The sequence below is a fragment of the Acinonyx jubatus genome, chromosome B3, assembly GCF_027475565.1.
Source record: "Acinonyx jubatus isolate Ajub_Pintada_27869175 chromosome B3, VMU_Ajub_asm_v1.0, whole genome shotgun sequence".
NCBI classification, from domain to species: Eukaryota; Metazoa; Chordata; class Mammalia; order Carnivora; family Felidae; genus Acinonyx; species Acinonyx jubatus.
Window position 1 is genome coordinate 39,849,508 of NC_069386.1, and position 26,994 is coordinate 39,876,501.

At 39.9% G+C, this 26,994-nt stretch overlaps 1 protein-coding gene across 4 annotated transcripts in view; it reads right to left on the reverse strand.

The window, feature by feature from the left end:
* The window catches only part of ZNF609 (zinc finger protein 609), a 208,802-nt gene that overhangs the window by 181,315 nt on the left and 493 nt on the right, over positions 1 to 26,994 (reverse strand). Inside the window, exons 1-2 of one of the 4 annotated variants that reach the window (XM_053223892.1) lie at positions 13,518 to 26,699; positions 336 to 1,209 (exon numbers count right to left, since the gene is read on the reverse strand). The exons of 1 other annotated variant lie outside the window; for it this stretch is intronic. In XM_053223892.1, coding sequence (XP_053079867.1) covers positions 336 to 1,082 — 747 coding nt within the window. In that variant the 5' untranslated portion in view covers positions 1,083 to 1,209; positions 13,518 to 26,699. Of the gene's footprint in view, positions 1 to 335; positions 1,210 to 13,517; positions 26,700 to 26,994 lie in introns of those variants that run through there. 2 more of the 4 variants (XM_053223893.1, XM_027067502.2) reach the window with 2 other exon arrangements.

Consider the following 26,994-nt stretch of genomic DNA (forward strand, 5'->3'; position numbering starts at 1 on the left):
ACCACATACAGGCTGATGCTGGTCTCCAGCAACAAGTGTCTGAGGGTGATGGGACTAGGACAAGGTGGGAGTTTCTCCACTTGACTTAGAAGTCATACCAAGTAGCTGCCCCCAGCAATAGATATTCTCCAAAATGCCCAGGCCCGCTGTTAATGAATCTGTAGAGAATCCCCTAATTTGGAACAAAACCACATTATCATTACCAGCTGCTCTGACCTTGTAATTGGTCATTACCCACAAACTAATGAGCCTCCCACAGAGTGCACAAAGCATTTGGTGATTAGTCCAGGGCAGTTCTGACTGGCAGTAGGCAGCCAGATCTGGCCACCTCTTACCTTTTCAGACTTGACTTTCTTTAGCGGGCGACACTCATTCTCCCCTTCCTCTGGCTCCGGTTTAGCTCCCAAAGGATTGAGCGCTGCCCCAGGCTCAATAGCTATACTCCCAAGTGGCTCCACAGCTCCTGTATCCACCCCTGCACTTCCATCATACTGACCACCCCGTCCTCCCAAGGGAACTGGCTGGAGGACCCCAGGATCCTTTTCTGAACAAGTCCCCACTCCTTCGCTTCTCTCCTTCTTGCTCTTAGATGAGCTGTTCTCCTTCTCCTTTTTGGAGCCGGCTACACTGCGGGATGCCTTAGCCGCCTTCTCTGAGCCCTTGGGAGCAATAGCAGCAACCAGGCTTCCTGCATTGGCACCATCTCCTGAGCGTCCCTGCACCTCTTTCTTGCTAGCTGCCCCCTCACTTGGAGTGAACAGGGAAGTCCCTGGAGTGGGCTTGCTAGTGTCTTTGCCACTCTTATTCCTTTTGGATTTTGATTTGCCTTCCTTCCCTTGAGGACCTGGCACTGGGGTCACAAACTTGATGTTGTCTGGCAGTGTGGCCACAGCATTGGGAGCCGGTATCCCCACCTCCTTTGAGCCTGACATTTCCAGTTTCTGCTGGTCCTTTTCCAGATCGGCGTCCAGGTCAATGATGAGATTCCCTACTCCAATGTCCCATTCATCCCCACTGTCGTATGTCTCAACCGGGTTTGCATCCACTCCTTTCCCTCCGGAGGCTCCACTGCTCAAGGACATCTTAGAGTCAACGTCCCACCTCAAGATTCAAGGCTCTTCCTTGCCCCCAGCTTTCCTATTTTCAGCTTCAGCTATGTTCTCAGACCTGCCACATTGGTCAGTACATGCCCAGTGGACAACATCATTGCTGGAAAAAGAAAATTTAAAGAGCTGTTAAAGGAAACAATACAGGCAAGGAGACAGCCTGAAATAAACTCCCACACAAAACAGACTGTTCCTAGGGGGCTATCACATCACAATGGACAAGACAAACAGGTTCAATTGTATTTCTAACCAAGTCACATTGGACCAGGGGAAAAGTTAATTCCCGCTCCATCTCCCTAGGGGAGAGTACAATATTTCCAATTGCCCAGAGATTCCGTGTTAAGTCTTAACTAGGAAACCTCTAGAGTTAGTTTCCCATTCCCCAGAGACTTCTTTCTACCACCACTGCCAGCTGGCAATCCTCCCTCAATCAACTCAGGCCCTGGCACATAACAGATTCAAACTCTAGCACAACTTTACTCACACCCCCTTGGTCTTTGCTTCTTCTTGAATTATCAGAGACTCAACATGGACTTGCAAAGGCTGAATAAGCCCTCTATTAACAGGACCTGTCCTTACTAAACATAATATGGATTCTTTGTCATTTGACGTTTGGGGGGAAAACGTCTTATTATGATTAGGAGTGAAAGAAAAAAGCAAGCAGAACTAGGAAAAATACATTAGGATAGAAGACAAATATTGCAACTAGAGGAGACAATCCTCAGAGAGATGACTCAGTCAACCCGCTTAATTTCAGTTAAATAAGCCTTACTGAACTCGAAATAGCATAATTCAGTGTGGCCTTTCCCACTTTTCACTAAAATGTCTATGAAGACACACACGAAAAAATTTTACCCTGACTCAACACTACTAAAACCCCTAACAGCAGAACGTGAAGTAACTCTTCACATTTTTATATAAGACTGGTGGCACTGTATTGATAAATACCAAAGGCTTACCACATGAAACAGGGATTGGCTAAAAAAAAAGGCGGGGAGGGTAGAGAAGTCAATTTATAACTCTCCAATCTCCTGACTCATGAGACCTGGAAAGTGTACCAGCTAGAAAATCTAGAAGCCAACAGATACCATCCAGGTATTACTATGACAAAGAGTAAGAGTTCTGTTCTTGAAGGCAAAGCAAAATCCAACGGATAGCTTTCTACATCCATTTACAGAAGAAAGCTCCTAAGATGACAAAGAGCAAACCAGTGGTGGCACAATGAATCCTACAATGTGGATTTCCAACAGGTAAATGCTACAGATATGACAGAGAGACAAGACAAATTGTACTTTTTAACCTACTCTCTCAAGACAGTATCAAAGAACCAGGGTGCAGTTACAAGAGAAGACGTCATCCCAGGAAAGCAGAGCTGTACCAAGTAAATGCCTCCTAGCAACTCGGGTTGAAAAGAGAAAGGTATGCACATTAATCTGTCATTTAGCTGTAGATCTGAGAAGAAAATACATCCTTTACCCAAGTAGAGAGAGAGTTTAGTACCAACAGGAACAACCATTGCTGGCATCAAGTCTACACAGATCTTACTTCATAACAGGAAGAGCAAAATGAGGGTGGGAGTGGGAGGTGGGGTGGGGGAAGGCATGATGTAGGAACTATGAAAACATGACACCCACAAGGTAAAGGAAACATAATCCCTGAAGAGTAAGAAAAATGGTACCTCTGAAAACGTCTAGAATTCTAAATTTTTGTTAAAATGTTTGGAATTCTCAATACTATCTAAGAAATCTTGGCCTACAGTAAATACTAGTGTAGCACATCTTTGTTCATTCATTCAAAAAACTTGTATTTATTACCTTCTCTGTGCTAGTCTCTAAGCTAGGTACTGGGGATACAACAGTGAATAAGTGAGTAAGGCAGTGGAACATGGTACTGAAAATAATTCTATTATGAGGGGCAGCAAGGATTTCTAGAAAAGGGAATGCCAACTGAATCTGCACTATAGTGGATTATTAAAGCATAGTTCTTTCCAGCATCATAATTTATTACCTCTGCAATCTTTGCAATTGTGGCTAGGCTTAGAGCATAACACATTCACATTTACTTATGGCTTACCCACTTTCCTCCAGAGCTCTACTATCATCAGTCTGTAATTCAGCCATTAAAACAACCCCATGTTTGTTTAACCCTGGAAAAACAAAACTTTCAGAAGACTTTCCTTTAAAAAAAACACAAAACACAACCTTCTTCTAGAAAACAGGACTGTGATGAAAGAGAGACTCTAGGTAAAAGAATATAAAGTACATAAAAATGATAGTGCTCAAAGAGCTTGACAGTTCTCACTTTACTATACTGGCTGAGCTATCATATGGAGCAAGATAAATGAAGTATGTCAGTAAGGAAGAGATAGCATTAAGAAGAAAACAGGCAAAAATAAAAGGATATGAACTTAGACAAAAGGATACGACATTTTTTTAAAAAGATGCAAAAAACAAAAAATGAACTTCCTATTAAAATTCATACAGAAATCAAAAAAGCACAGACCTGAAACTGGGAAATGATTCAATAAACTACAAGAAAACCTGAGATATTTTTCTAGAACACAAAGGAAAAGGCAGCAAAAAGTAAATGAGAAAAATTGAGAGAGATACACCATTTAATAACACTGAAAAGAAAACTGAGGAGATTAGAACTGGGAGGAAAACCACCCATCAAGACATAATAAATGAATAGTGTTTTGAGCTGAAAAAGATCCTGCATGCAGATTGAAAAGATTTACTACTTTCTCAGCAAAATCAATTTAAAAAGCCAAACTTGCACCCATTCTGGCCAAATTCTCCCAATTATAAAGGACAAAAATTGGGCCAAATTCAGACTGCTCTGCAATATTAAACGTTATAAAAGAATGAAAAAATCTACAGAATTTTGAAGAAAAAAGGTTGTTGGTCAAGTCTTGCATGGAGTCAAGGTGTTTGTCATGTATAAATGTAATAGATTTTCAGTCATGTAAGAACACATGTACATGTATATCTATCTTGTTAAAAAAAAAAAAAAACTATCTAAAGTCCTAAAGTCAGTTCAGTAACATAAATGTGAATAATTCTTGGAAACACAAATACCAATTAAATTTTGTAATCTGAAGAGTAAACTTGATATTAAAGATACTAAAAATTATTCCTGAGAAATATGAGGTAAAATCAATGCCTATAATAACGCAGAACCTAAAGTTCAGCCTTAACACTAGTAAGGGAAGACACTTCCTCAAATTCCTCTTGCCCCAATTCCATATGTCCTGGCAAACTGTTTTGTTTTTTCTAGTAAGCAAGATATATTGCAATTTTTTTTTAATGTGCTTCTTCTCAAAAAAGAGCTGGAGATGAAAATTTGAACATCTGGTGGCCTGTGCTCATTTCCAGGTTCTATATCTTAAGTGATATTCATTAAATAGAAGGGTGTCCAGAAGAGTATAATGAAAGACCAAGAAACCATTTCTTGTAAGAACAAAGTCTTATAAATTGGTATTCCTTAGTCTGGAAAGGAGAAAACGAGCGAGACAAGTTGGTAAGCTTCAAACTTACGATGGTTGCAATGCAGAAGAGAGAAACTTATCCTCTGATGCTGACAGTAGAAACAGGACCAGTGAGTAGAAGTTACAGAATGACAGATGTTTAACTGACGAAGAAATTCAATAACCTGAGATTTCCAACACTGGCCCACAATGCCATAATGAAGCCATATCTTTATCTCTGAAAGTACTGAGCAGAAAAAGCTTAATCCTCTGTCAACGAAATTACATAAAGAATTCCTCTATGTGTAGTAGAAAGTAGTCTGGACATGCCTAGAGCCTTTTTCAAATCTACAGTTCTATTAATATATCTATCAAAAAGTGCTTTCCCTACTACAAAATTACCCAGAATTTCTGAATAAAGAGGATGCAAACAAAATATATCCTAAGGACTGATTTTAGTAGTTTTAATGTTGTTTGGAGAGCCACTGTCCTATTTTTGAGAGTGTTGAGTTTTCTTAAGTACTACTTTTACTCAGGTGACTTTTCAGAAAATCCAGTTTTCCAAACCCAGCAGGCTTCACAGTAACTTTGGTGGTACCTTTCCAAAGATACACTGTAAAATTGCCAAGGATTCTTTAATCAGCCTGGCTGCAACAGCCAAACCACTTCCCATCTGCTCCCTACAGCATCCCTGGCTTTAGACTGCTAATAATCAATTCTCTGACAGGTCACTGCAGAGATGTTTAACCCCAGGAGGCAGGGCAACTAACATGCTTGCTAGAAATGAAAAGCACTGACCTCTTGCTTCCATGGCAGTTAAAGTGAAGAATCAGGAGAACCAATACCTTACAGAGACCACAAGGCACTTTGAACTTGCAAGAGCTTCTGCACATATTTTCCTCTCTCTCTCCTCCTTCTGCCTAATTGTACTCCACTTCCTTATTTAGGACCACAGTTCACCAGACTCTGGAACTACTTGACAGTACCATTTATTCTTTGTTCCTGCACCTGATTGCCAACAACTCCTCTCTGTGCGAATATAGCTAAGGGACCAAGATAGGCCAGGACAATCACTCCCCATATCCTGTACCTATAACAACAGAAATTCAAATCCCACTTTCCTCTCTGGAATCCAATTCCTCTCTCAGACTCCCAGCCCACAGACTGGTTTGTAATCACATATTTCGGGTCATTAATTACTTTTTATTTATTTATTTTTCAGAGAGACAGCGAGAGAGACAAGGGGAGGAAGACAGGGAATCTAAAGCGGGCTCTGTGCTGTCAGTGCAAAGCCTTATGTGGGGCTCAAACCCACGAACAGTGAGATCATGACCTAAGCTGAAGCTGGACGCTCAACCAACTGAGCCATCCAGGTGCCACTGTTAGTTACTTTTGAAATACACATGCCACGGATCACACCACTCTCCTACCTCAGGAATGAACAAGGCCTCTCTTCAAGATGGCTAAGAATGAAAAAGAGTCTTCATGGGAGGTCTGTGTCCCTCCCCAGAGGACATAAGCAGCAAGTGACCCTAATGATGTCCAAACATAATAAGGACAATACTTCTCTTTCCACCCACAGAGAGCTCTGTATCCACCCTAGAGGACTATATGAAGACAGCATCTCTTTAACTGCCAACTACCCACAGATAATCTGGTTTAAGTAGCAAATCGTCCAATGATGTTCCACTGTAAATTTATCTGTCCTCTCCTCTTCTTATGGGTTTTAGATCAATCTTCTTATAGTCTTCGGCCTAAGTGACAGTTGTATATGAGTATATATAATCTGCTTGGGACCACAGAGGTCATACACATTTAAATGTGAGGGTGACCTGACTAGGTAGTTCCCTCCAAAAGCTGTCAGGACAAAGGGAAAACAAAAACAAAAACAAAACGCTACATTCAATTTTACCAAGATAGCATGATGTAGAAAAAAGAGCTCTGAATTTAGAATCAAGATATGATTTCTGGGTCACCTGGCTCAGTCAGAAGAGCATGAGACTCTTGATCTCCAGGTTGTGAGTTCAAGCCCCAGGTTGGGGGTAGAGATTACTAAAAAATAAACTTAAAAAAAAGAGAGATGTGATTTCTAGACTCAAATTTCCAATGATCCTAGCCAAGTTGCTTCATTAAATAATAATTTTTTTTCATTTATAAAATGGAGGAAGTATCCATCATGGTTCTAAGCATATTATGAGCATACAAATTTGAAAAATATAAGACAACTCATATTTAAAAAAAAAAAACTCAAAACTATAAAATGACCCACATACTCTTTTTTGTTTAGAAGAATTTTTCACAAGTTTATTTTGAGAGAGAGAAAGAGAGAGTGAGCACATACACACACACAGGGAAGGGACAGAGAGAGAAGGAGAGAGAATCCCAAGCAGGCTCCACACTGTCAGTGCAGAGCCTGACACGGGGCTCAAACCCACGAACTGCAAGATCATGAACTAAGCCAAAATCAAGAGTCAGATGCTCAAATGACTAAGCCACCCAGGTGCTCCCACCCACATACTCTTATCTGGTTCTAGGAACTGAAAGAGGTCTGTTTTACAATTATACCTTGTACAGAGTATCAGGTATTTTTACAAATTAAGTTGCAGGTAGCACTGATCTCAATCTAAGTTCTGTGAAAGAAAATGGCAATCCTTTTTTCTTCCATGAACTCAGCAGTCCCAACTTTTTTTAGGATACTCCTACCTTCAGGTGTAGTTCAAATCTCTACACTATAGTGACAGACAGACTCACTCTATCTTCCTTAAAAAATCCCTCAAGGCCTGGGGCACCTGGGTGGCTCAGTCGGTTGAGCATTTGACTTCAGCTCAGGTCATGATCTCACGGTTCGGGGGTTGAAGCCCCGCATGGGGCTCTGTGCTGAACACTTGCTCAGAGCCTGGAGCCTGCTTCAGATTCTGTGTCTTGTTCTCTCTCTCTCTGTCCACCCCCCCCCGCCCCGACCCCTGGTTCATGCTCTGTCTCACTTTGTCTCTCAAAAATCAGTAAATGTAAAATTAAAAAAAATTTTTTTTAATCCCTCAGGGCCAAGGTACCCATCTTAAAGCTCAGTTTTAACATCCGGGCTATCTCTTTTACCACCTGTTCCAATCCACTAGGTTGTTGACCCCACTGATAGGACAGGACTTCAAATCTAGATTGTGTGAGATTCATGGGTTTGATGTCCCAGGGAAGGGTCAATAAGCCAATGGGATACAAAAATGCTGCTAGAAGAAAACCATATTATACCATCTTCCCTGAATTCCACACGCTACCCTGAAATCACTTTGGGCTTAGCCAGCCTCAGATGAGGCTAATACAACATGTAAACCATCCTCAGTGACTCTGAGCTTACCCAGCTGGAAGAAGAGGCATCTCCCTCTCCACCTGCTACACTTCATAGGCACTCACTAATCAACTGAATTTCCACCTAGGGCTCTAACGAGAAACAATCAACTTTCCTTTGGGTCTCTCCCTTAATTTATTACATTAATTACTGTAACAAAGGAACTGTGTCATCTCCTCAAGTACCGTAGCTCTCAGCTTGTATCTCCAATGGGGGATCAGATAAAGAACAGACTAACAGTGCCAATTTGAGAAGATGGATCCAATTCAACAGGGCTCATCTGACCATGTGTCACCTAAGGACAGAAGAGTAAAAGGTATAGCATCTCAGTCCCTGAGTGTTTTTATGCTGCATCTCATGAATGGTTTTATGGTCTTCACAGGCTGCTATTCTCAGACAAAGATTATGAGGCTTGACCTGTTTCATCTCACATAAGCAAATGACACTTCCACCAAGACACAGCTATTCAACAGGGCTCAGGCTTAGAGCCTTGGTGTTTGTTGATACTGCTCTGTGCTAGCATACATCTCATAATAGGCTAAACTGTATACTGAACATGTAAATAATTCCATCATAACACTACAGGGATTCATTTAGTGGAACCAGTCCACAGAGAAAACCCTTACCAAGTGCTACGTGTAAGTAGACCAAGAAGCAAAGACCATTTAAAAAATAAAGCCCGACCATTCCCCTAATAATTGGAGGACTATATAGCCCTTTATAATTTAGTTCTAATCGCCAGAAATAAACTTTCTGTGCTAAAGAGAAAGAGGTCAAATTCTCAGGGGAAAAAGTGAATCGTGGAGATAGCTAGGAATCAGATCTAAGAAATCAGCCCTCCACACAGAACTGCTGTGTGAAAACTTTTCTGTATCCCAATCATCTCATCTCTAAAATAGGTCATAATATGGGATGAGTTCATAGGCATGAGGGAAAGGAAATAACCCCAGTATTTTTCAGGAAATACAAGGAATTACCTTCACTTCTTATAGACCTCACCTCCCTTCCTAAATCTTACACAAGAACTACTATGCTATACTAACTCTAAAGAGCAAAGAAAACCTATCAAAAGGTAGCATCTACACTGTTAGCCATTTGGGGGGGGGGGGGGGAAGTGGTGGAATCCACATGCACACCCTCAAGGCTATCTAAGCCAGGTCTATTCTACTTCTCCAGCCCTATCTCATAGTCACACTCTGTCTTCTGTAACACTCTCACCTTAGTGCCTTATAGCTTTTACCTGAAAGGCACTCCCTGTGCACGTCCTACCTCCCAATGTGTGTGATGATTTAATAATTGTTTTATCTACTAGACTGCAAGCACCCCAAGGGCAGGGGCTGTCTCTTGCTCACCATTGTATCCTAACAGCATTTGGTTCACAGTTGACCCTCAATTAAATATTTTGGTCAATAAATGAGGGAATGAACACTGCTTCCTCCTCAACAGGTGAGGTCCCCAGGCTGCCATTTCTCCTCTATTCTTCCTTCAGTTTCATTTGTCACTAGTTATAAACTGTCTCAATTATCTGACAGTCTTCAAATGTACTTGTACAGAGTATGGATTCCTCTCTCTAGGATAAAGGATGCAGGTTCATTAAGAGTCCAGAGGGGTTATCAACAGTCAAACTATTCAAAGAGCCCAAGTGTCCATCAACTGATGAATAAAGATGTGGTATATATATACAATGGAATATTATTCACTCATCAAAAAGGATGAAATCTTGCTATTTTGTGATGTGGATGGAGCTAGAACGTATTATGCTAATAAGCAAAATAAGTCAATCAGAGAAAGACAAATACCATATGATTTCATTCATATGTGGAATTTAAGAACAAAATAGATGGGGTACCTGAGTTGCTTAGTCAGTTGAGCATCTGACTCTTGGTTTCAGCTCATGATCTCATGGTTCATGGGAATGAACCCCACATTGGGCTCTGAGCTGACAGCACACAGCCTACTTGGGATTCTCTCTCTCCCTCCTTCTCTCAAAATAAATAAAATTTTAGGGGCACATGGGTGGCTCATTAGGTTGAGTTCAAGCCCTGCATCAGGCTCTGTACTGACAGTGTTCAGCCTGCTTGGGATTCTTCCTCTCCCCTCTCTCTCTGCCCCTACCCTGCTTGCTGTCTCTCTCTCAAATAAAAAAATAAACTTAAAAAATTAAAAAAAAAAAAAAAAACCTTAACAAAACCCATGAACATACGGGCCAGAGCAAGGGAGGGTGGAGAACAGAGGGAAACAAACCACAAGAGACTCTTAATGATAGAGAACAAACTTGCTTGACGGAATAAGATAGGTAGGAGATGGGCTAGATGGGTGATGGGTACTAAGGAAGGCACTTGTGATGAGCACTGAGTGTTGTATATAAGTCATGAATCACTGAATTCTACTCCAGAACCAATTTTGCACTGTATGTTAACTAAAATTTAAATTAAAAAAAGAGAGAGAGAGAGAGAGAGAAAGAGAGTCTAGGGGGATGGCTAGAAAACAAAAGTCTCCACATTTCTTAAAATACCTATGTGCTCCTGAGTATTCTCTTAACCTTCAAATAGTCTCATCCATACACAACACAGCTGCTTCCCAAAATAGGGCTGGTACACAGATCAGGTGTTCTGGACATAAACAACTCCTGAGAGTCCTCATTTATAAACTTAAATGTATGGTAAAATCTATCAGACTTAAACCACGAAGTTTTTACATTTTAAGCACTTATAAATCAAAGATGACAGAAGTCATGACAGATGACATGTCTGTGGGGGTGGTGGTTAATGGCTGGGAAGAAGCATGAAGGAATCTTGTGGGGCTGGAAATGTTCTCTATCTTGAACTAGATGGTGGTTATATGGCTGTACAAATATGTAAAAACTGAGTTGTACACTTAAGATTAGTGTACTTGATGTACTTTATTACATGCACATTATATTTTTTAAAAAAAGTAAAATAGTAAATATCCATGAACAAGAGAGCTGCATTACTGGATCATGTTCTTGGTCCTAAAGCAGCATTTCATGCAATCATGGTAAAAAAGAACCATGGCATTGGGGTGCCTGAGTGGTTCAACTGGTTAAACGTCTGATTCTTGATTTCAGCTCAGGTCATCAGCTCTCGGTTGGTGGGATAAAGCCCTGCTCAGGCTAAGTGCTGACCACATGAAGACTGCTTGGGATTCTCTCTCCTTCTTTCTCTGCCCCTTCCCTACTCCCTCTCTCTCTCAAAAATAAATAAATAAACATTAAAAAACAAAAGGAATCATGGTATCAATCTTCATAGGCTAGGACATTTAAGGGGAACAGTAAAGAAAAAAGAAAAAGGAAAAGAAAGGAAGAAGCTAATTAAGCACTATCCTATGTTTCACTATGTCTCACTATTGTGAGATTTACAGATCTGGTAAAGAATCTGAAAAAAAATAGTGATACAAACCAAAATAAATAAGGTAGTTAATGATACTGAGATCCTAGAAAAGACAAAAATTATACAAAAAAAAACATAACAGTAGTATACTAAATGGCTCAATAGTAAACAATATGTACACAACACAATGAATAATGAATACTGATTTAACCAAAAATTGTGACCCAACTATACTAAGAGGATTTGAAGGAGAGAACAGTTGGAAAGTATATTATTATTTAGATACAGGAGTAAACCTAAGATAAAGACTAAAAAGTGTAAAGCTGTTGCCTGCTGGGAGTAAGACTTGGTGGTAGAAAGGTATAAAAAGTGGATTACTGATTTTCATTAAAAGACATAGTACTACTTGATTTTCAATATATAGTTCATGGAAAGGCAAAAACAAAAAAGTATATTATTAATCTGATTAAAAAACACATCCTGAAATTTTATAAAAAGGATATACTCCCCTAAAATCCCTGGGTTCACTTAATAGGTTATCATAAATGTATTAATCCAATAATTTATCAAAAATCTTATGGTAGGGGAGCCTGGGTAGCCCAGTCGGTTAAGTGTCTGACTCTTGATTTCGGCTCAGGTCATGACGTCACAGTTCATGAGTTCTGTCTCCCCCAATCTCTCTGCCCCTCTTCTCCTCACAAGCTCTCTCTCAACATAAATAAATGAATGGATGAATATTTTTAAAAATCTTGTAGGAGACAGGAGGAGGGGCAGCAGAAGTGAGGCAGGTGTGGTTATAAAAGGGCAAAGTGAGGGACCTTTGGGTTGACGGAACTGTTTTGTATCTTGACTGTGGTAATAATAAAACTGCACAGAACTAAATATATACACTCATAAATGGGTACAAGTAAAAGTGAAGAAATTTGAAGTGGGTGGATTGTATCAATGTCAATACCTGGTTGTGATATTGTACTATATAGTTTTGCAAAATACGAGCATTGGGTAAACTCGGTAAAAGGGTACGAGGGATCCCTCTGTATTATTCTTATAACTGAAGTAGACTCTACAATTATCTCAAAATAAAAAGTTTAATTAAGAAATCATTGAAACAAAAAAATCAAACACAAAAACTTTCTTGACCTTGTTTTTATTTTTAATTTCTACTTTTAAGTATTTTATTTATTTACTGTTGATAAGAATACCCATAATTAAGCTAAATTTATTTCTGATTTGAAAGAGTGCTCTCTATCCAATACAGGATCTTAAGAACTGGTAAGTAAGTCTGTATGTTCTTCTCATCACTTGATAGGATTTGGTAATCTAGTGTTTTTAAAAGACGAAGTTTCTTTTGATATGTCTTGATTAAAGCTTTTACCACTTTTGGTCAACAGCTCTGGATATATTTCTTAGGGATAAGCAGAACAGACAGTTATCACAAACATAAACAAACCTTGGTTTTACTGAGGGAAATTTATTTTTACTTTACTGAGTTCTGATTTTCTTCCTAAAGATGCCCACCATTTCCCTGGCAGCACACTGAGCTAGTTTTTCTAGGAACAGCTGACCAAGATTCCTAGTCTTCTTTGGGGCTACAAGTGCTAGCTTGAAGTTATTAACTCATGCTAAGAAAGTGGTCCAGACTTTCTACCTGTTCTTAAATGTAACACTTGTCTACATTAAAACTCATCTTCTATTTTTCATCCCCCCAACACACCCAAGATATTCCTGATGTTTATAATCTATACAATTTGGGAGCCCATCTGAAAGAGCTTAATGTCATGGGAAAATTTGAGTATGTCACTTATGTAAAACATTCATTAAAAGGTCAAATAAGATGAGTGTTACTGCTTCAACTCTTCTACCTAGAAGAACTCATCAGTATGGTTCCTGGATGTAATGTTATGAGGAACCAGCACAGTACAATGGAAAAAACAAAGCAAAACAAAACTAGGAAAGAGGCAGAAAAGCTCAATCCTACTCCTTACTCTCCCTTAGATGTGTAAACATCTCAGGCAAGTCACTGCACTTATTTGAGCCTCAGTTGTTTCACCTGTAAAAAGCTGAGATAATCAATATACCATACAAAGTGTAATACTCTCAGTAGAAACTGGGACTGCCCCCTAACAGTAAACTCCTTGATATTCCATAGCAAGATGAATCTTTACTTGAAACAGAACCAAAAAAACAACAACAAAAAACAAAAGACTAAAAGTTGCCTCTTAATTAATAGTTGAAGTCAGGTTTGTGCCTACCTTACGAAAGCCCAGTTTTTAGAGCTTTTGAGGTTTAGAACTGCAGAGAAGGAACCATGGACCTATAAAAGTATTCACTGTCAGAAAGTCAGTTTGCTAATGCACAACAAAACATTTTCTCCCATTCCATAACTAAAGTTTTTAAATAGCCTTGGCCTAACTTTAACTAAAGTCTTTTCAAAGTAAACAACGTCCACTGGTAACAACTCTGTCCCCACACAACTGTTAATGATTTGTCATATGCGACTTATGTAAACTAACCTATTACCTTAGCCCCGATAAGTTATATGAATAGTACCAAGTCAACTCAATCTTTAATTTATATTTTATCAATTTCCCAATATAGTTTTTAGTCTCTCCACCTCCAAAGCCTTCTTATGGACAAAATTACATTTGAACAATCTACACCAGTCCCTTAGCGTAGTAACCATGACACTTATAAATTGAAGTAATATATTTTCACTAAGAGATTCATATTTTATCCTTGAATTCTTTCTAAAATCTTGGGTAGATGCACTTGATCTAATCAAGTATATTGATTTGGTCAAGAAAAGCCTAGGGAGCTGGAAAAAAATGTGTTGGGAATACTAAATAAATGTTCACATTTTCTTAATATTTTTCTATACTTTTCATGCTTTGAAAAAGATTAATTCATGTTCTAATCAGAAAAAAAAAAAAGTTAAGCATCTATCATCATCTGACCTAGAAACTTTAATCTGCTTGGGTGGAGGAGAAAAATAGAGTGGAAATTCTCTAATGTTTTCATCCCTGAATGGATCCTTCACACCATAATCAAGTACTCTTACCACTTTTCTAGCAGCCTTTCCATTTTTAACATGTCCTCTTAAAAAAATAAACAAACAGGAAACTTACCATTAGCTGTGCAAAGAGGCTTACTGAATTCATCTTTTTTTTTTCTTTTACCTAATTTCTAAGTGGCATTCACCCATTATCACTTTGTGGGATTCTTTGGCCTTGATTGAAAATGTTTCTTATTTCTTCTCTCCACAGCCTCTAAGACTATGCCAAATCACCATCTGTTTTGTATGGTCCTTTTGATCCCTAGCTTTCTTTTAACGTGGACTTCTAATATAATGATTTTTAAGAATTTAAGCTGCCAGTGGGTTATTTGCTTTCTAAAATCTTTTTTTCTGGGGCGCCTGGGTGGCTCAGTCAGTTAAGCATCCAACTCTTGATTTTAGCTCAGGTCACGATCTCATGGTTCAGGAGTTCCAGCCTCACATTGGGCTCTGCGCAGTGTTGGAGCCTGCTTGGGATTTTCTCTCTCCCTCTCTCTGTCCCTTCCCTGCCCACGCACTCTCTCTCAAAATAAACAAATAAACATTTAAAAATTTCAAAAAAAGAGAAAGCTTTAAGGGGCACCTGGGTGGCTCAGTTAAGTATCCAACTTCGGCTCAGGTCATGGTCTTGTGGTTTGTGAGTTGGAGCCCCGTGTCTGACAGCTGCTGACAGCTCAGAACCTGGAACCCGCTTCAGAGGCTGTGTCTCCCCCTCTCCCTGCCCCTCCCCCACTTGTACTCTGTGTCTCTCTCTTTCAAAAATAAAAAATAAATTTTAAAAATAAATAAAATCTTTCTACTTTTCTTAATGTACATACTTGATCATAGCTCAATTTAACACTGAATCCCCATGTGATAGATTTTGTTCTCCTCTCCCTGAAGAATGCTGAGCTTAATCAATATATGATTACTATTTTTTGTTTGGTTGAGAATTAGATGAGCCAACTTAATTTCCTGGCCTGGTAAAATGAGTGCACACAGTCCATCACAGGAGTGGTGCTCGGTACGCAAGGGCTAGTACAGTTAATTCTTGAGGCTTCTCAGTTGGCTGGGAGGAAAAGAGCCAAGATATGATTACTGTTAAATAGTGTTGACCTACAGAAACCTTTACCAATTCTTGTTTGTTCCTCAAAGTAACACGCAGTTTCTTTCTTCGCTTTGTAGGTTCTAAAACTGCCAACTGAAGAAGTAGTTTCTCTACCTCAAAACCACATTTTGCATTTGCTCCCAATGAGGTATTTAATCAATCTATGTATAAATAAACTCCATTATTTTTATTATCTGGTCTAATTTTACAGCTTCTTTAATCTCCTTTAATAGTTTCAATTCAGTCATATTAAGAATATGACATTTTTATTTAAGCAAGGATTTCAATCCTTATAAAAACGTAAATACCTTGCTGTTCCTATCGCTGCCATCAAATGCAGAGCCTAGCAGCACATTTCAACGATTAGTCTCCTTCTCTCAAGTACCTGAGATATGAATTAAATTATTGTATCATTATTTTGCCTACCAAGAAAGAAGGAAAAAAATTTATATAGGGATGACAGAAATGGCACTAATCGTGTTTAAGTCAGTAACACTTTTAAATAAATCTAATGCTTCAGATCACATATTCAGGTAAAACATATTACACATCTGTGGCTGGAAGAAAATGTCACTCCACCATTGTGTCACCTACCCCAACTTGACCTTGTTAAAACTGAATTTCTTTCTTATAGAAAGGCTCAAGAGAAACAATATTGCCAAACACTGCCCTGCACTTCTCCCTCTGTCAGATAGTGTTATGGAAAGCATCTGAAATTCACACTGCCAGGATTTCTAACTCTGCTAGGATTGGAAGGGCCAACTAATACAAACCACAGAAACATTACTACTAAAAAAAAACAGTTTTCACCAGCAACCTAAGCTATGTTAAGGTATTTTTAACTAACAAAGCAATACAACTTGGTCAATTAAATGGAGATCCTTTCAACCACTAAAGAAAAAAACAACATACACTTGAATTAACAACTGCCAGCCTTTAAGTTCACAGTATCAGTATTGTATTATTGTATGATTTAATACATGTAGTGAAAAATCTATGATTTCAAGTTTGATATACAGCAAATTCAGAGAAAAGCTATGTGAAATGTGCTTAGGAGTCCACCTAACATTAGAACCATCTGCCCAAAGGTAACAGATTCTTCTTAGCATGGCCCTGAGTTCATTAAGAACCTTTATTCTAAAATTATTTATCAAAGAGAGCACATTTTATGGCATAGCAAACAGGTCTCCATGTGCACTGCAACTGCACAAGCTTATGTATAAATAACTAAAAATAGCGTTCAGGTACCATGCACCTCAGCTATCTCAAATAGCAATATAGTATAACCAGCTGAGAGCTTGATGTCCACAAGCTGCGTTCTATATAACCCAAGGATAGAAATAAGACATTCCATTTCTTGTATATTAGGTAGGAATTCTAGCTTCCAGCCAATTATCAAAGTGGCAGTCTGACCTAAGGCATTTCTGTTTCCTATCAGCTTTGTGTAAGCAAAGGAAAGACGTAACAGGAAAAATAATAAAATAGAAGGGGTAAGAAAGGACAAGAAAGGGAATTATAAGAAAATTTACAATACACAAGTCAAACAAGAGAGCATCTTCATCCTCAGGCTAATGCATTAGGTATTGAGACAGAACACAGTTAACAATGTGGTGAGAGGAAGTCAAAATACCACAAACCTGAAAATTCAATTTTTAAGCTGGGAGCAGAGTGCACGCTCCTTGAAAGCTTATTTTGCTGAGGCCTCACAAGAAAGGTCATGATATTGGGCTTTTTCCCTTGAGAAAGGAGATGACTCAGAGGCCTACCTCACCCAGTACTCTAGGCATCCAAGACCCAGTCGGCAGAAGGGTAAATCCCACCCCTCAGGGAAGTGGCTACAGGGCTCCAGTTCTACCCCTGGTGTCTTCGAGACATGACTGACTGCAATTTTCACCATGATTAACTTCCAGGAATGCCAGCCAGAGGAGCAGCCAGGAGAAAAGAACATAAAGAGTAGCTATTTCCCCCTCTACGTCAGCTGGACTCTTTGGAACAATTGCAGACACTGCCTCTCTCTTTCTGCGGGTCAGAACAGCATTCAACAACCTCACTGAAGTGCCTAACAACCAGTAACACACCAGCACCACACTTCTCAAAGACCATCTTACTTAAAGCTATAGCACTCCCAACCTCTCTCACCTTACACTAGGAATCCAATAAATATTTATGGAATGAGAGAAATAAATAAGAAAAACTAAAAAAGACCTCCCAGAGGTCAACAACAGCCAGAGGGCCCAACAGTACCTATATTCCCTCTACCAGAACCAATCTGGTTCCCATGTCTGACCTACACTGCTTCCACCTGCATGTACTACTCCTTCCCCTCCCCAAAGTCTTCCATCAGGTAGGACGTATGGAGCCACAGTATTGCTGCAGGAAGTAAAAGCAACAAATGCTTGTCCTTGAGTCTGAAGGATTTCTGAAAGCTTTCATAGTCTGCCTTGTTCCTAGGTTATTCAGTTTAGGATAAAATGCGTTGAATGAAAGTCACCTTAGCGTAAAAGGAGGCCTGAAAAAAAAAAAAACTACAAGAAGTTTCTGTTTTCAAAAATCAAATTCCAATTCAATTCAGCAAGCATTAATTAAGCATGAAGTTATATTCAAAGCATTGGGCTAGATAGAATCCATGAGGAACAGAGGAGACAGAGGTGTTTTAGGCAGCTAAAAAGGAGGGAGGAAAAAATATATTCACAAATAACTATAATTAAAGACAATGTGTGATAAAGTACTGTAACAAAAATCCTAGCAAAGAGTTTGGGAGATACAGAGGAAGATGAAATCAATTCTGGAGATAATTGGGTGGGAAGAAAAGCATTAAGAAAGGCTTCAGGACAGAGATGAAATTTTGGGGCAGGTTGAAGAAGGGTCTGATTTGGAGTTGAATGCTTTGGACCTGGGAAGGTCATTCCAACAGAAAAGAAAAGAAAAAAAGAAACAGGGTGTTGAGAATGAAAAACACAAAGTAAGCTGAAAGAATAGCTGTGAACAGAGTAAGAAATAAATGAAATAAGGGTGAGAAAGGCCAAGGTTCGTCAGATTATAAAGGATGTGGAGTTCTGGCCTATGCAGGCAACAAGGAGCCACTAAAGGTTTTTCAGCAAGAAGTGAAATGATAAAGACTATATAGGGGCACCTGGGTGGCTCAGTCGGTTGAGCGTCCGACTTCGACTCACGTCACAATCTCGCGGTCCGTGAGTTCGAGCCCCGCGTCGGGCTCTGGGCTGATGGCTCGGAGGCTGGAGCCTGCTTCCGATTCTGTGTCTCCCTCTCTCTCTGCCCCTCCCCCGTTCATGCTCTGTCTCTCTCTGTCTCAAAAATAAATAAAAGTTAAAAAAAAAAATTTTTTTTAATTTAAAAAAATTAAAAAATTAAAAAAAAAAGATTATATAAATCTATACTGGGGGGATGCCTGGCTGGCTCAGTTGGTAAAGCATGTGACTCTTGATCTCAGGGTTGTGAGCTGGAGCACCATGCTGGGTACAGAGTTTATTTAAAAATAAAATCTAAAAAAACAAACAAACCAAACAACTGGGACACCTGGCTGGCTCAGTTGGAGAAGCATGTGACTCTTGATTTTGGGGTTGTAAATTGGAGCCCCACATTGGGTGCAGAGATTACTAAAAATATACATATTAAACTGGAAAAAAAAACCCAACTACACTGGGGTTCCTTATTATATACTCTTCTAGAACCAAAATCTTTCCATTCAGAGCACTTTAGTTCATAATCATACTTTTATCAGTTGATTGTTGGTCAGAGACCATGTCTGGCTTGACAGTTAAGTGAATAAATAAAAAATTATAATAATCTTGCAGCAGTCTGTACTACAGAATACAGAAAGAGGCAATAACCATGAGGTTACTGCAATAACATACAGATGAAGGCCTGAACTAGGTCGGGTGAAAAAGCAAAGCTAAATAAATGGCAAGATAGCTAGAATAATCCAAATTTAGTGAATGATTAGATGAGACAGCCAGGAAGAAAAAGAACTAAATAGGAGTTCAAAATTTTGTGTCATGGCAACTGGAAGAAGTGTAATGCTTAGGAGAAAAAAGGGTAGGCAGAAATCAAAGACTGGAGGTACTTTTAAAAGCAGATGTCACATAGAAAAAGCTTTCCTTCTTCCTTATATACTTTTCAGATTTATATACTCTATAAGCTGCACAATTTCATTTCTCTTCCTATAGTTCCATTTCTGACATCACTCTTTAAGACTGCTCTAGGAGCATCAGTTCCAAAACAAAGATAAATGCTGAGTTTGACATCAACACTCAGAATTTATAACTGAAATTTACAAAGTACATTCTTAAACATCCACTTCTGCTCGCATAAATGAAAGTTCATCCCAACAAAACCCAGTCTCCTCCACCTAGGAGTGTTGCTACAAACATTGCTGATAACATGCCAAAAGCCCACTAGCTGTACTTTGTACACAGAATAGAACAAACACCGCTGTCATCCCCTACAAAGACTGAACTACAGCCTAAGAAACTACAGGTACAAGTATGCAATGCAGTACCAATCATGCAATGTTGCCTAACTGCCAGGATCTGGATTTCATTCATGGTATAGTTTCATTTCCAAGGGTTGCATGGTGTATACTTTGGCCACTTTCCAATTCAATAACCTATGTGTCACCTGACACTTAAAAAACAAAACAAAACAAAACCCATCTACAAAAACCACTTATATTTCTAATATTAATCTTTCTAAAATCTCATATTCAAGTGGAGCACTTCCGAAAATAACCTTTACATTACCTAAAAATTAGTAATATGCTAAAGATGGCAGGTAACAAAGCAAAGCACTCCCAAGACTTTTTGTGAGTCCAAAACAAATAACAGTTCCACCCACCAAATTTTTCTATTACAGACTGATGGATGTTTTAAGTGCAAATTTAAAAACAGTGAATGCTTCTTCCAATGTTCAAAGGTAGATTAAACATGTAATGTTGTTATATTAATAAAGAAAAAGAAAGAAAAGACTAAAAGACCACCATCTTCTTAACTCTCAATAGCTGCTATTGTCCCAAATCCATGAATTAACTAGGAAATGCTGATAAAAATCCTAACTTGGAGAATTAACTTGGTATGCAATTTTATTCCTTTACACTGCTTGAAAGCAAAGATTTCTTAATATTACTGTCAATTCCAAAGTTCCCACAATCACCTACCAGCTTTCAATCCCTCAGTCCCTCAGTGTATTTCAGGGATCTTCCTTGTTAGTCATAGTTCAACAAATGTCATTAATTTAGCATTTCTGGCATGAAAAATCAAATCATTTTATTTTCCAAACAAAACACAGTGCGTAACCATATTTAATCCCAAGAAGTTAATTCAAAGCAAGTTTTCTAGTGACTGGTCAAAAATGGAAAAGTACCCAACCCACCTCCACAATCAGTCTCATTTGGCTCAAACGAGCCAATCTGGCTCTTTGGCTCAAAGATTTCAGATATAAGAGATTTAAAAATCTTAGATTGCTGACTTAACGCATAAAATTACTTTCTTGATATCTAGGCAAATCCTATGAGGTGCAATTTCCTTCTCACAAGCTGAGGTTCTTTTTCTACAGCTTTCTGATTCCTACATCTATGGCTTGAGCAGACTAGAAAAAAATACATTTGACAAGCTGGTGAACCTGCAGAATTAAAGTATAAGACACTCTAAAAGAAGATGGCCTATTAAAAAACGCACACCATATGCTTTACAAACATATCAAAGAAGAGTGAGGGTCAAGCCCCAGGGAACTAAGGCTGTACTCATTAGCCTTTCTGTATACTGACTATATTTTTGACACAGTAAAAGAACTGCTCACTTATGTCAAGCAATTTGTCCTGTTCTTCCATCACAATCTTAGTACCATAAAATTCTACAGCTAAATGGAACCTTAAGAGATGATCTTGTTTAATTTACTCATTTCACAAATAAAGACCGTGAAAACAGTGGAGTGACTAGCACAAGGTCACACAGCTAGTCAGAAGCAAAATAGTGATGAGAACCGGGGTTGTATGACACCATACCCTATGCTTTGAAAAGCTATATTAGCAAAGAAAACGTAACACTCTTAAATCAGACAATAACTCCGCTGTAACTATAACTAACCCACAAAAAATAAAATTCACCCATGTAAGGAGAAAAAGGGTTAGAACAGAAAGTATCCTGAATTAAACAGAAAGCAGCAGTTATTTGTTGATACAGTACAGGGGTTTCTTATTAAGGGCATACACAACCTTGCACATATTTTCTAAACCATTTTATTAATTACTACTTGCTAGCATGTATGTCCCATGCTTCTGTTTAATGTACCTCCTTAAGACAACGCCACATGGTCCTAGTGGCAACGGTTTGAAAAATGAGAACTTCTGGTACAGATAACTGGTGGCACGAAAGGAACCCATAAGTGTGGTACCAACAATCAAAAAGGACAGAAGTTGGAGGGGGTAGAGATATTGCTGGGAGCAAGTAATCCTGAAAACGGTGTAAGAATAAAAATCCGAGAGAGCAAAGTCTGGCCATAATGACCAGAGAGCACAATAAAAAGAAGGCAGTTTCAGAGCCTGCCTGGCATCAGACAGCTCTCACCTGCAAAAGAAAGAAGGAAAAAATTCTCACAGAGACAAGAGAAAGATCGGAGGTTTGCTCCTGAGTGATGGACTAGATATGACCTAATAGGTATTTGCCATCTCTTATTTCTGGGACTCTGATCCAAGAACAAACAGCAAGAGGACCATGAAAAATCAGCCCTGTTGGATCTGGAGTTCTGCCTTGACAAGATATAAAGCTCATTCATAGATCTGACTGTGCTCATGAGACTGCAGTTCAACTCCCGCTGCTAGAGCAAGGGGAGGGGGAAGGAAGATAGAAAGGGGTGAGTGGGAAGGAGGTGGAAGATCTGGGTTGTGACTATAATAGCTACAGTAATTAGAGTGTTTCCAAGCTGCTGGAGAAGTCTTCAGAGCAGGGAACTAGGATGAGAGATGGGGGAAGGGAAAAAGCATGAGGAAGCAAACTACTGAAAATGCTAGGAAAGTATATGGTGGTTTATGAACAGTTTAAAACAAACAACTGTGACGGCTTCATATAGGCAAATAGAGAAGTTTAAGTTCTTTCCCAGAAGAGAATACTATACAATAACTGTTAGGCTCCCACTTAAAGCTAGGTTACAAACTAGGTTTAAGCAGATTATTGCAAATGTCACTGTCTTTCAGTGGTCCACTGGCCCTGTCTCAGGGTCATAATGTTGCCTCCCTTTCCTCTAAATCAATCAATTGATCTATGTATCTAAATCTTTCTGGCAAATAGGTCATAGCCTTCACTCCACTTGGAAAAGGGATTTCTGAACTTCAAAAACAGTTAGCATCACATATTTTCCTTCAATCAACTGTTAATTAATACCTGGTGAATTCAATGAGAGGGAGAAAGAAAAAGATGGAGATTCAGTATGAGTACACAGCCTGTTGACCTAACACAGAAAATGACTGGAAGGCATTAAAAAGTCAGAACATAAATACCCAAGTTACTACTTGCTTATACATTTTAGGTTGTATGGCACTGCCTACTAGAGTGGCATGAAGATGTGAAAGAAAACTATTAATGGAAGATGATGATAATAACCTAGAAGAAAAACCAGGGAATATGCAAAAAGCCTAAAAATAGAAAGTCCTCTTCCAAGTTAGAGGAAATGCTATACTTGTTTTTAAGATAAATATGTAGCTGAGGTATTTCCTTAACGTGATTTGGCCCTGGGTGATTTGATCCTAACAAGTGATGTTAATCTCAATGCCAGAGGAAAGAATTATAAAGGTACTGGGAAAAACTAAAATGGAACAGGACAACTGAAGAGATGCAAACTTCATGGGGAGATTTACATTCACAAAATAAAAACACATGCAAATTTCTTGAGTGAGGCATGTCAGGTGGACCCACACAAAGTCAATTATATCCTTTGCATAAAACCTGCTGGGTATCCTCCCAGTGGACTAAATCTTTTTCACCACACTGAAAGCAAAGAATTTTCTCCTTCCCATTTCCCTCTAATAAACAAGCACTAGAAAACTGAATTACCACTATTTCCTTCCCATTCATAGGGCATAAAGCCAGAAATCACAGAAATACAATAGGGCCGGCTAGGACCATGTCTAAGGCATGCTATTCAGTAATCTAAAAAGAAACACAGAGAAAGAAGAATCTCTTCTCTTTTCCATTATCATCTCACTAACAAACCTGTATCAGGCATTAAGAAATGTGAAACAAAGAGCAATTTCACACATACGAACTGAACCTAAACCACGGAAGACCCAGTATTTTCTTGTCACTGTGGCATGTGATTCTTTAACCACCTGCTCAATAATCCCTCTTCAGCTGCACAGCTGCTGCCAATTCCACAAGCCCAGCTAGGCAGGTGCTTCAGTGAATTACCTGTTCCCTAGTGAAAAGAGTCCTTCACTGACACTTAGTGGGCCCAGAACCTGCCAATCAGAATCACCGATCTTCATTTTTGTCTGCCACAGCCAACTTTTATGAGAGATATCATGAAGGCATATTTAGCACACTATGTGATTTTGTATTTGGTGGGGTTTTATTCTTGTTGTTGTCCTTTGTTTTATAAGGAAACGGATTTTTCAAAATCAAGCAGAAGTGAGAACTCAGCTGCTGAAAAGAAAACTTGCCACACAACATAAGGCTGCCTCATCTCAGAGTGGCCCCATCTGTCTGGCAGTATTCCCACCCATGACTAGTTTTCCACAAGGGAAATAACAATTGCTCAGCTACCTTTGTAGCAGAAGAAAGTGGCAGTAGAAAGTGCTATGGTACCTGGCAGTAATGAGAGGGAAAACTTCTGGAGCTCACACATCATCCCTGTACTTCTTAAGTCTCCACGGCTAAGCCCAGGCAGTAGCTTTCCGAGTCAAATAAATAAGGAGTGGCACTTCTACTCGACAGAGCAATCACTAAACCCCTCAACAAATTATCCTGTTCCAGTCGTTTAGTTGCTATATGCTAATTGCAACATAATTACTACCAGGAGCCAAAATTATGCTCCTATGTCCTCACACAAAATAAGCACTAATCTGCCCAGCCATCTAGATCTCTCACAAGAAAAACATTTTCTACGAAGAAAACCAAAGTGCTCTCTGCAAGATGGTCACAACCAGAAGACTCATAAAGACCCCTTGTGCCAAGGGCCCAACTCTGAAACCACTACATCTAATCAGGGCAAATTTAACATGAGGCTTCTGCCTTCACTGTCACCTGACAGGATTCAAAATGAAGGTCCACAACCCACGAGCAAAATGCTTGGGACTCTGTTTAGCTGAGACTTCAGACGCTGAGGACAGATTGTTGGAAATAGCCTAAAGACAGACAACACCTCTAGCTAAGACTTTAATAAGAGTTTTGACATCAAGAACATGTTCCCTCCCAACAAAGCCCAACACCTAAGTGGCAAGTCATCATTTTCAGAAACTCACTGAAATAAAGGAATGAGGGAGACAACACAGTCACACTCAACACCTCAGAAAGACCTCTCCCAAAACCAAAGGCTAAAATTCCTATTCAAGAATACCTACAGGATATAGGTGGCTATTGTGTACACAGTGCATTGTGTATAACTGCCCTCTCACAACGAATCTGCTTTCCAATCTCTTCTTAAAGCAAAGTTTTCTTTAATATTCTAAAAGGAAACCTCCTTTCTAATCCCAAATGATTTCTTACCCAACTAATAGTACCTAAATACTACCTGGGCATTTCTAGGAGATATTTACAAGGCTGGGGTTTCTTCTAGCTCATTCTCATCCTTCTCTCATTAATTACCCCCAAGACCTCAAACGATTTTTATGTTCATCACTTTGACCAATTTCTCCCTAATGCAAAGGCAGATATGGCGTTTCTGCATAATGAGCACATCACCTCTTTTCATCAGAATTAAAATAAAGATTAAAAGGAAAGTTTTGTTTCCACAGCCCCTGCCCAAATAGGCAAATTCTGTGGCTTTTGTGTTGTGCAATTATTACTGACCAGGAAGTCACCATTAAACAGGTACTTGGTCCTTGACTTCCTGTCTTAACCTTGCAAAGGTTTTTAGTGGTGTTCCTAAACAAACAAAAATCATTGTTGAGTGTCCCATCTCTATAAAAAGAATTAAATATGATGGTTCAAACAAGAGTGAAAACCTCCACTTGGAGTCTTCTTCCTTAAAGGTCTGACACAAACATGGGGATTAAGTCTCCCAGACACTATTCCTTCACAACTTAGTACAGGCTAGCCAAAGAGGCAGGCACAACATGGCTGGCATCCCCTATTCTTCTGAAAAATGTGTGCCAATGAGCTCTGCATTGTTCCTCACTCAAAAAGAAGAGCCTTTCTGTCTGGCCTCCTCCAATGGCAAGCCCCAGTCTGGAAAAGGAAGAAAATGGCACTGAGAAGCCTGGGAGATGGAGCATATCCAAAGCTCTCAGACAAGACTTGAACCTATGACCTTCACTGTGTACACAATAGGCGGGTGAGAGGGACCGGTTTATCTCTGCAGCAGCAGTTCCCAGCCCTGGGGTAGCACTCCCGATAAAATGACACAGACTATTGTGTGTGGCAGCAGAACAGTCATCTCCTCACAACAGCCTAAACCAGCACTCCCTCCCCCAAGACAAAGCAGCAGGGGTGAAATTAACTCAAGGCTGCAGAGCAAAGCCTAGTACAGAAAAGAGAGGCTTGTGGGGGATTGGGGACTCTCCTCAACCCCTGGGGCTCTGGACACATGGCTGGAAACGGACAGGCTTTCTCCCCCATCTTTCCCACTCTCATTTAGGTAGGAAGCTGTTTCTTAGAGAATTTAATCATTTGTGATTTGTTCAGAAATATTCCCCCTGAAGGGCTCTGATCTCTCCACCCTGTGTGAGCCTAATTCCTAGAAGCTGAAATGACTGTTTGCTGCTGCCTGTTTCACAAACACACATTAATTGGTCAGATGTGTCTCCTCCTCCTCAACCCCGGAGGGAGGAAGAAGAATCTGAGCAAAGCACAGAGATGATCCAACCGTAATTACACATAAAGGGAAAAGAGGGCAGCATGGGTTTTTCCAAACAGGACAGGGTCACAAATCCTCCCGGGGGTACATAGAGAGCAGTTAAGGGCCAGGCCCAGGGATCCCTCCATCTTGAAGAAAAGGACAGGAGTAAATGTGACCTGAGACTGGAAGGAGCACACACCCACAACCTACTTACTGCACACTCCCAGCCACCTTGCTCCCCCCCCTCTCAGGGCCGCGCACACGTCTAGCTTCCAACCCTTCGCCCTGAACCCCCCTAACTCTGACTAGCCCCAGCCGCCCTGCGCCCCCTCGAGATACCCAGACTCGCCTCTGAAACTCTCTGGCCTGTCCCCACAACCTGGTCAGACCCTAATCCCCTCTTGGGCACCCCTACCCTCAGGCTGAACCGACCCCGGCCACGCTTTGAACTTCACCCCGCGCCCCTCGACGCCCCCTCCCCCACCCACGCAACGACCCCCCCCCAACACACCTTCCCCTCGCTCCGCCCCAGCCCCCCAACCCCCACTTCCTCCGTCAGGCGCCGCTGCCCCCGGCCCCCTCAGCC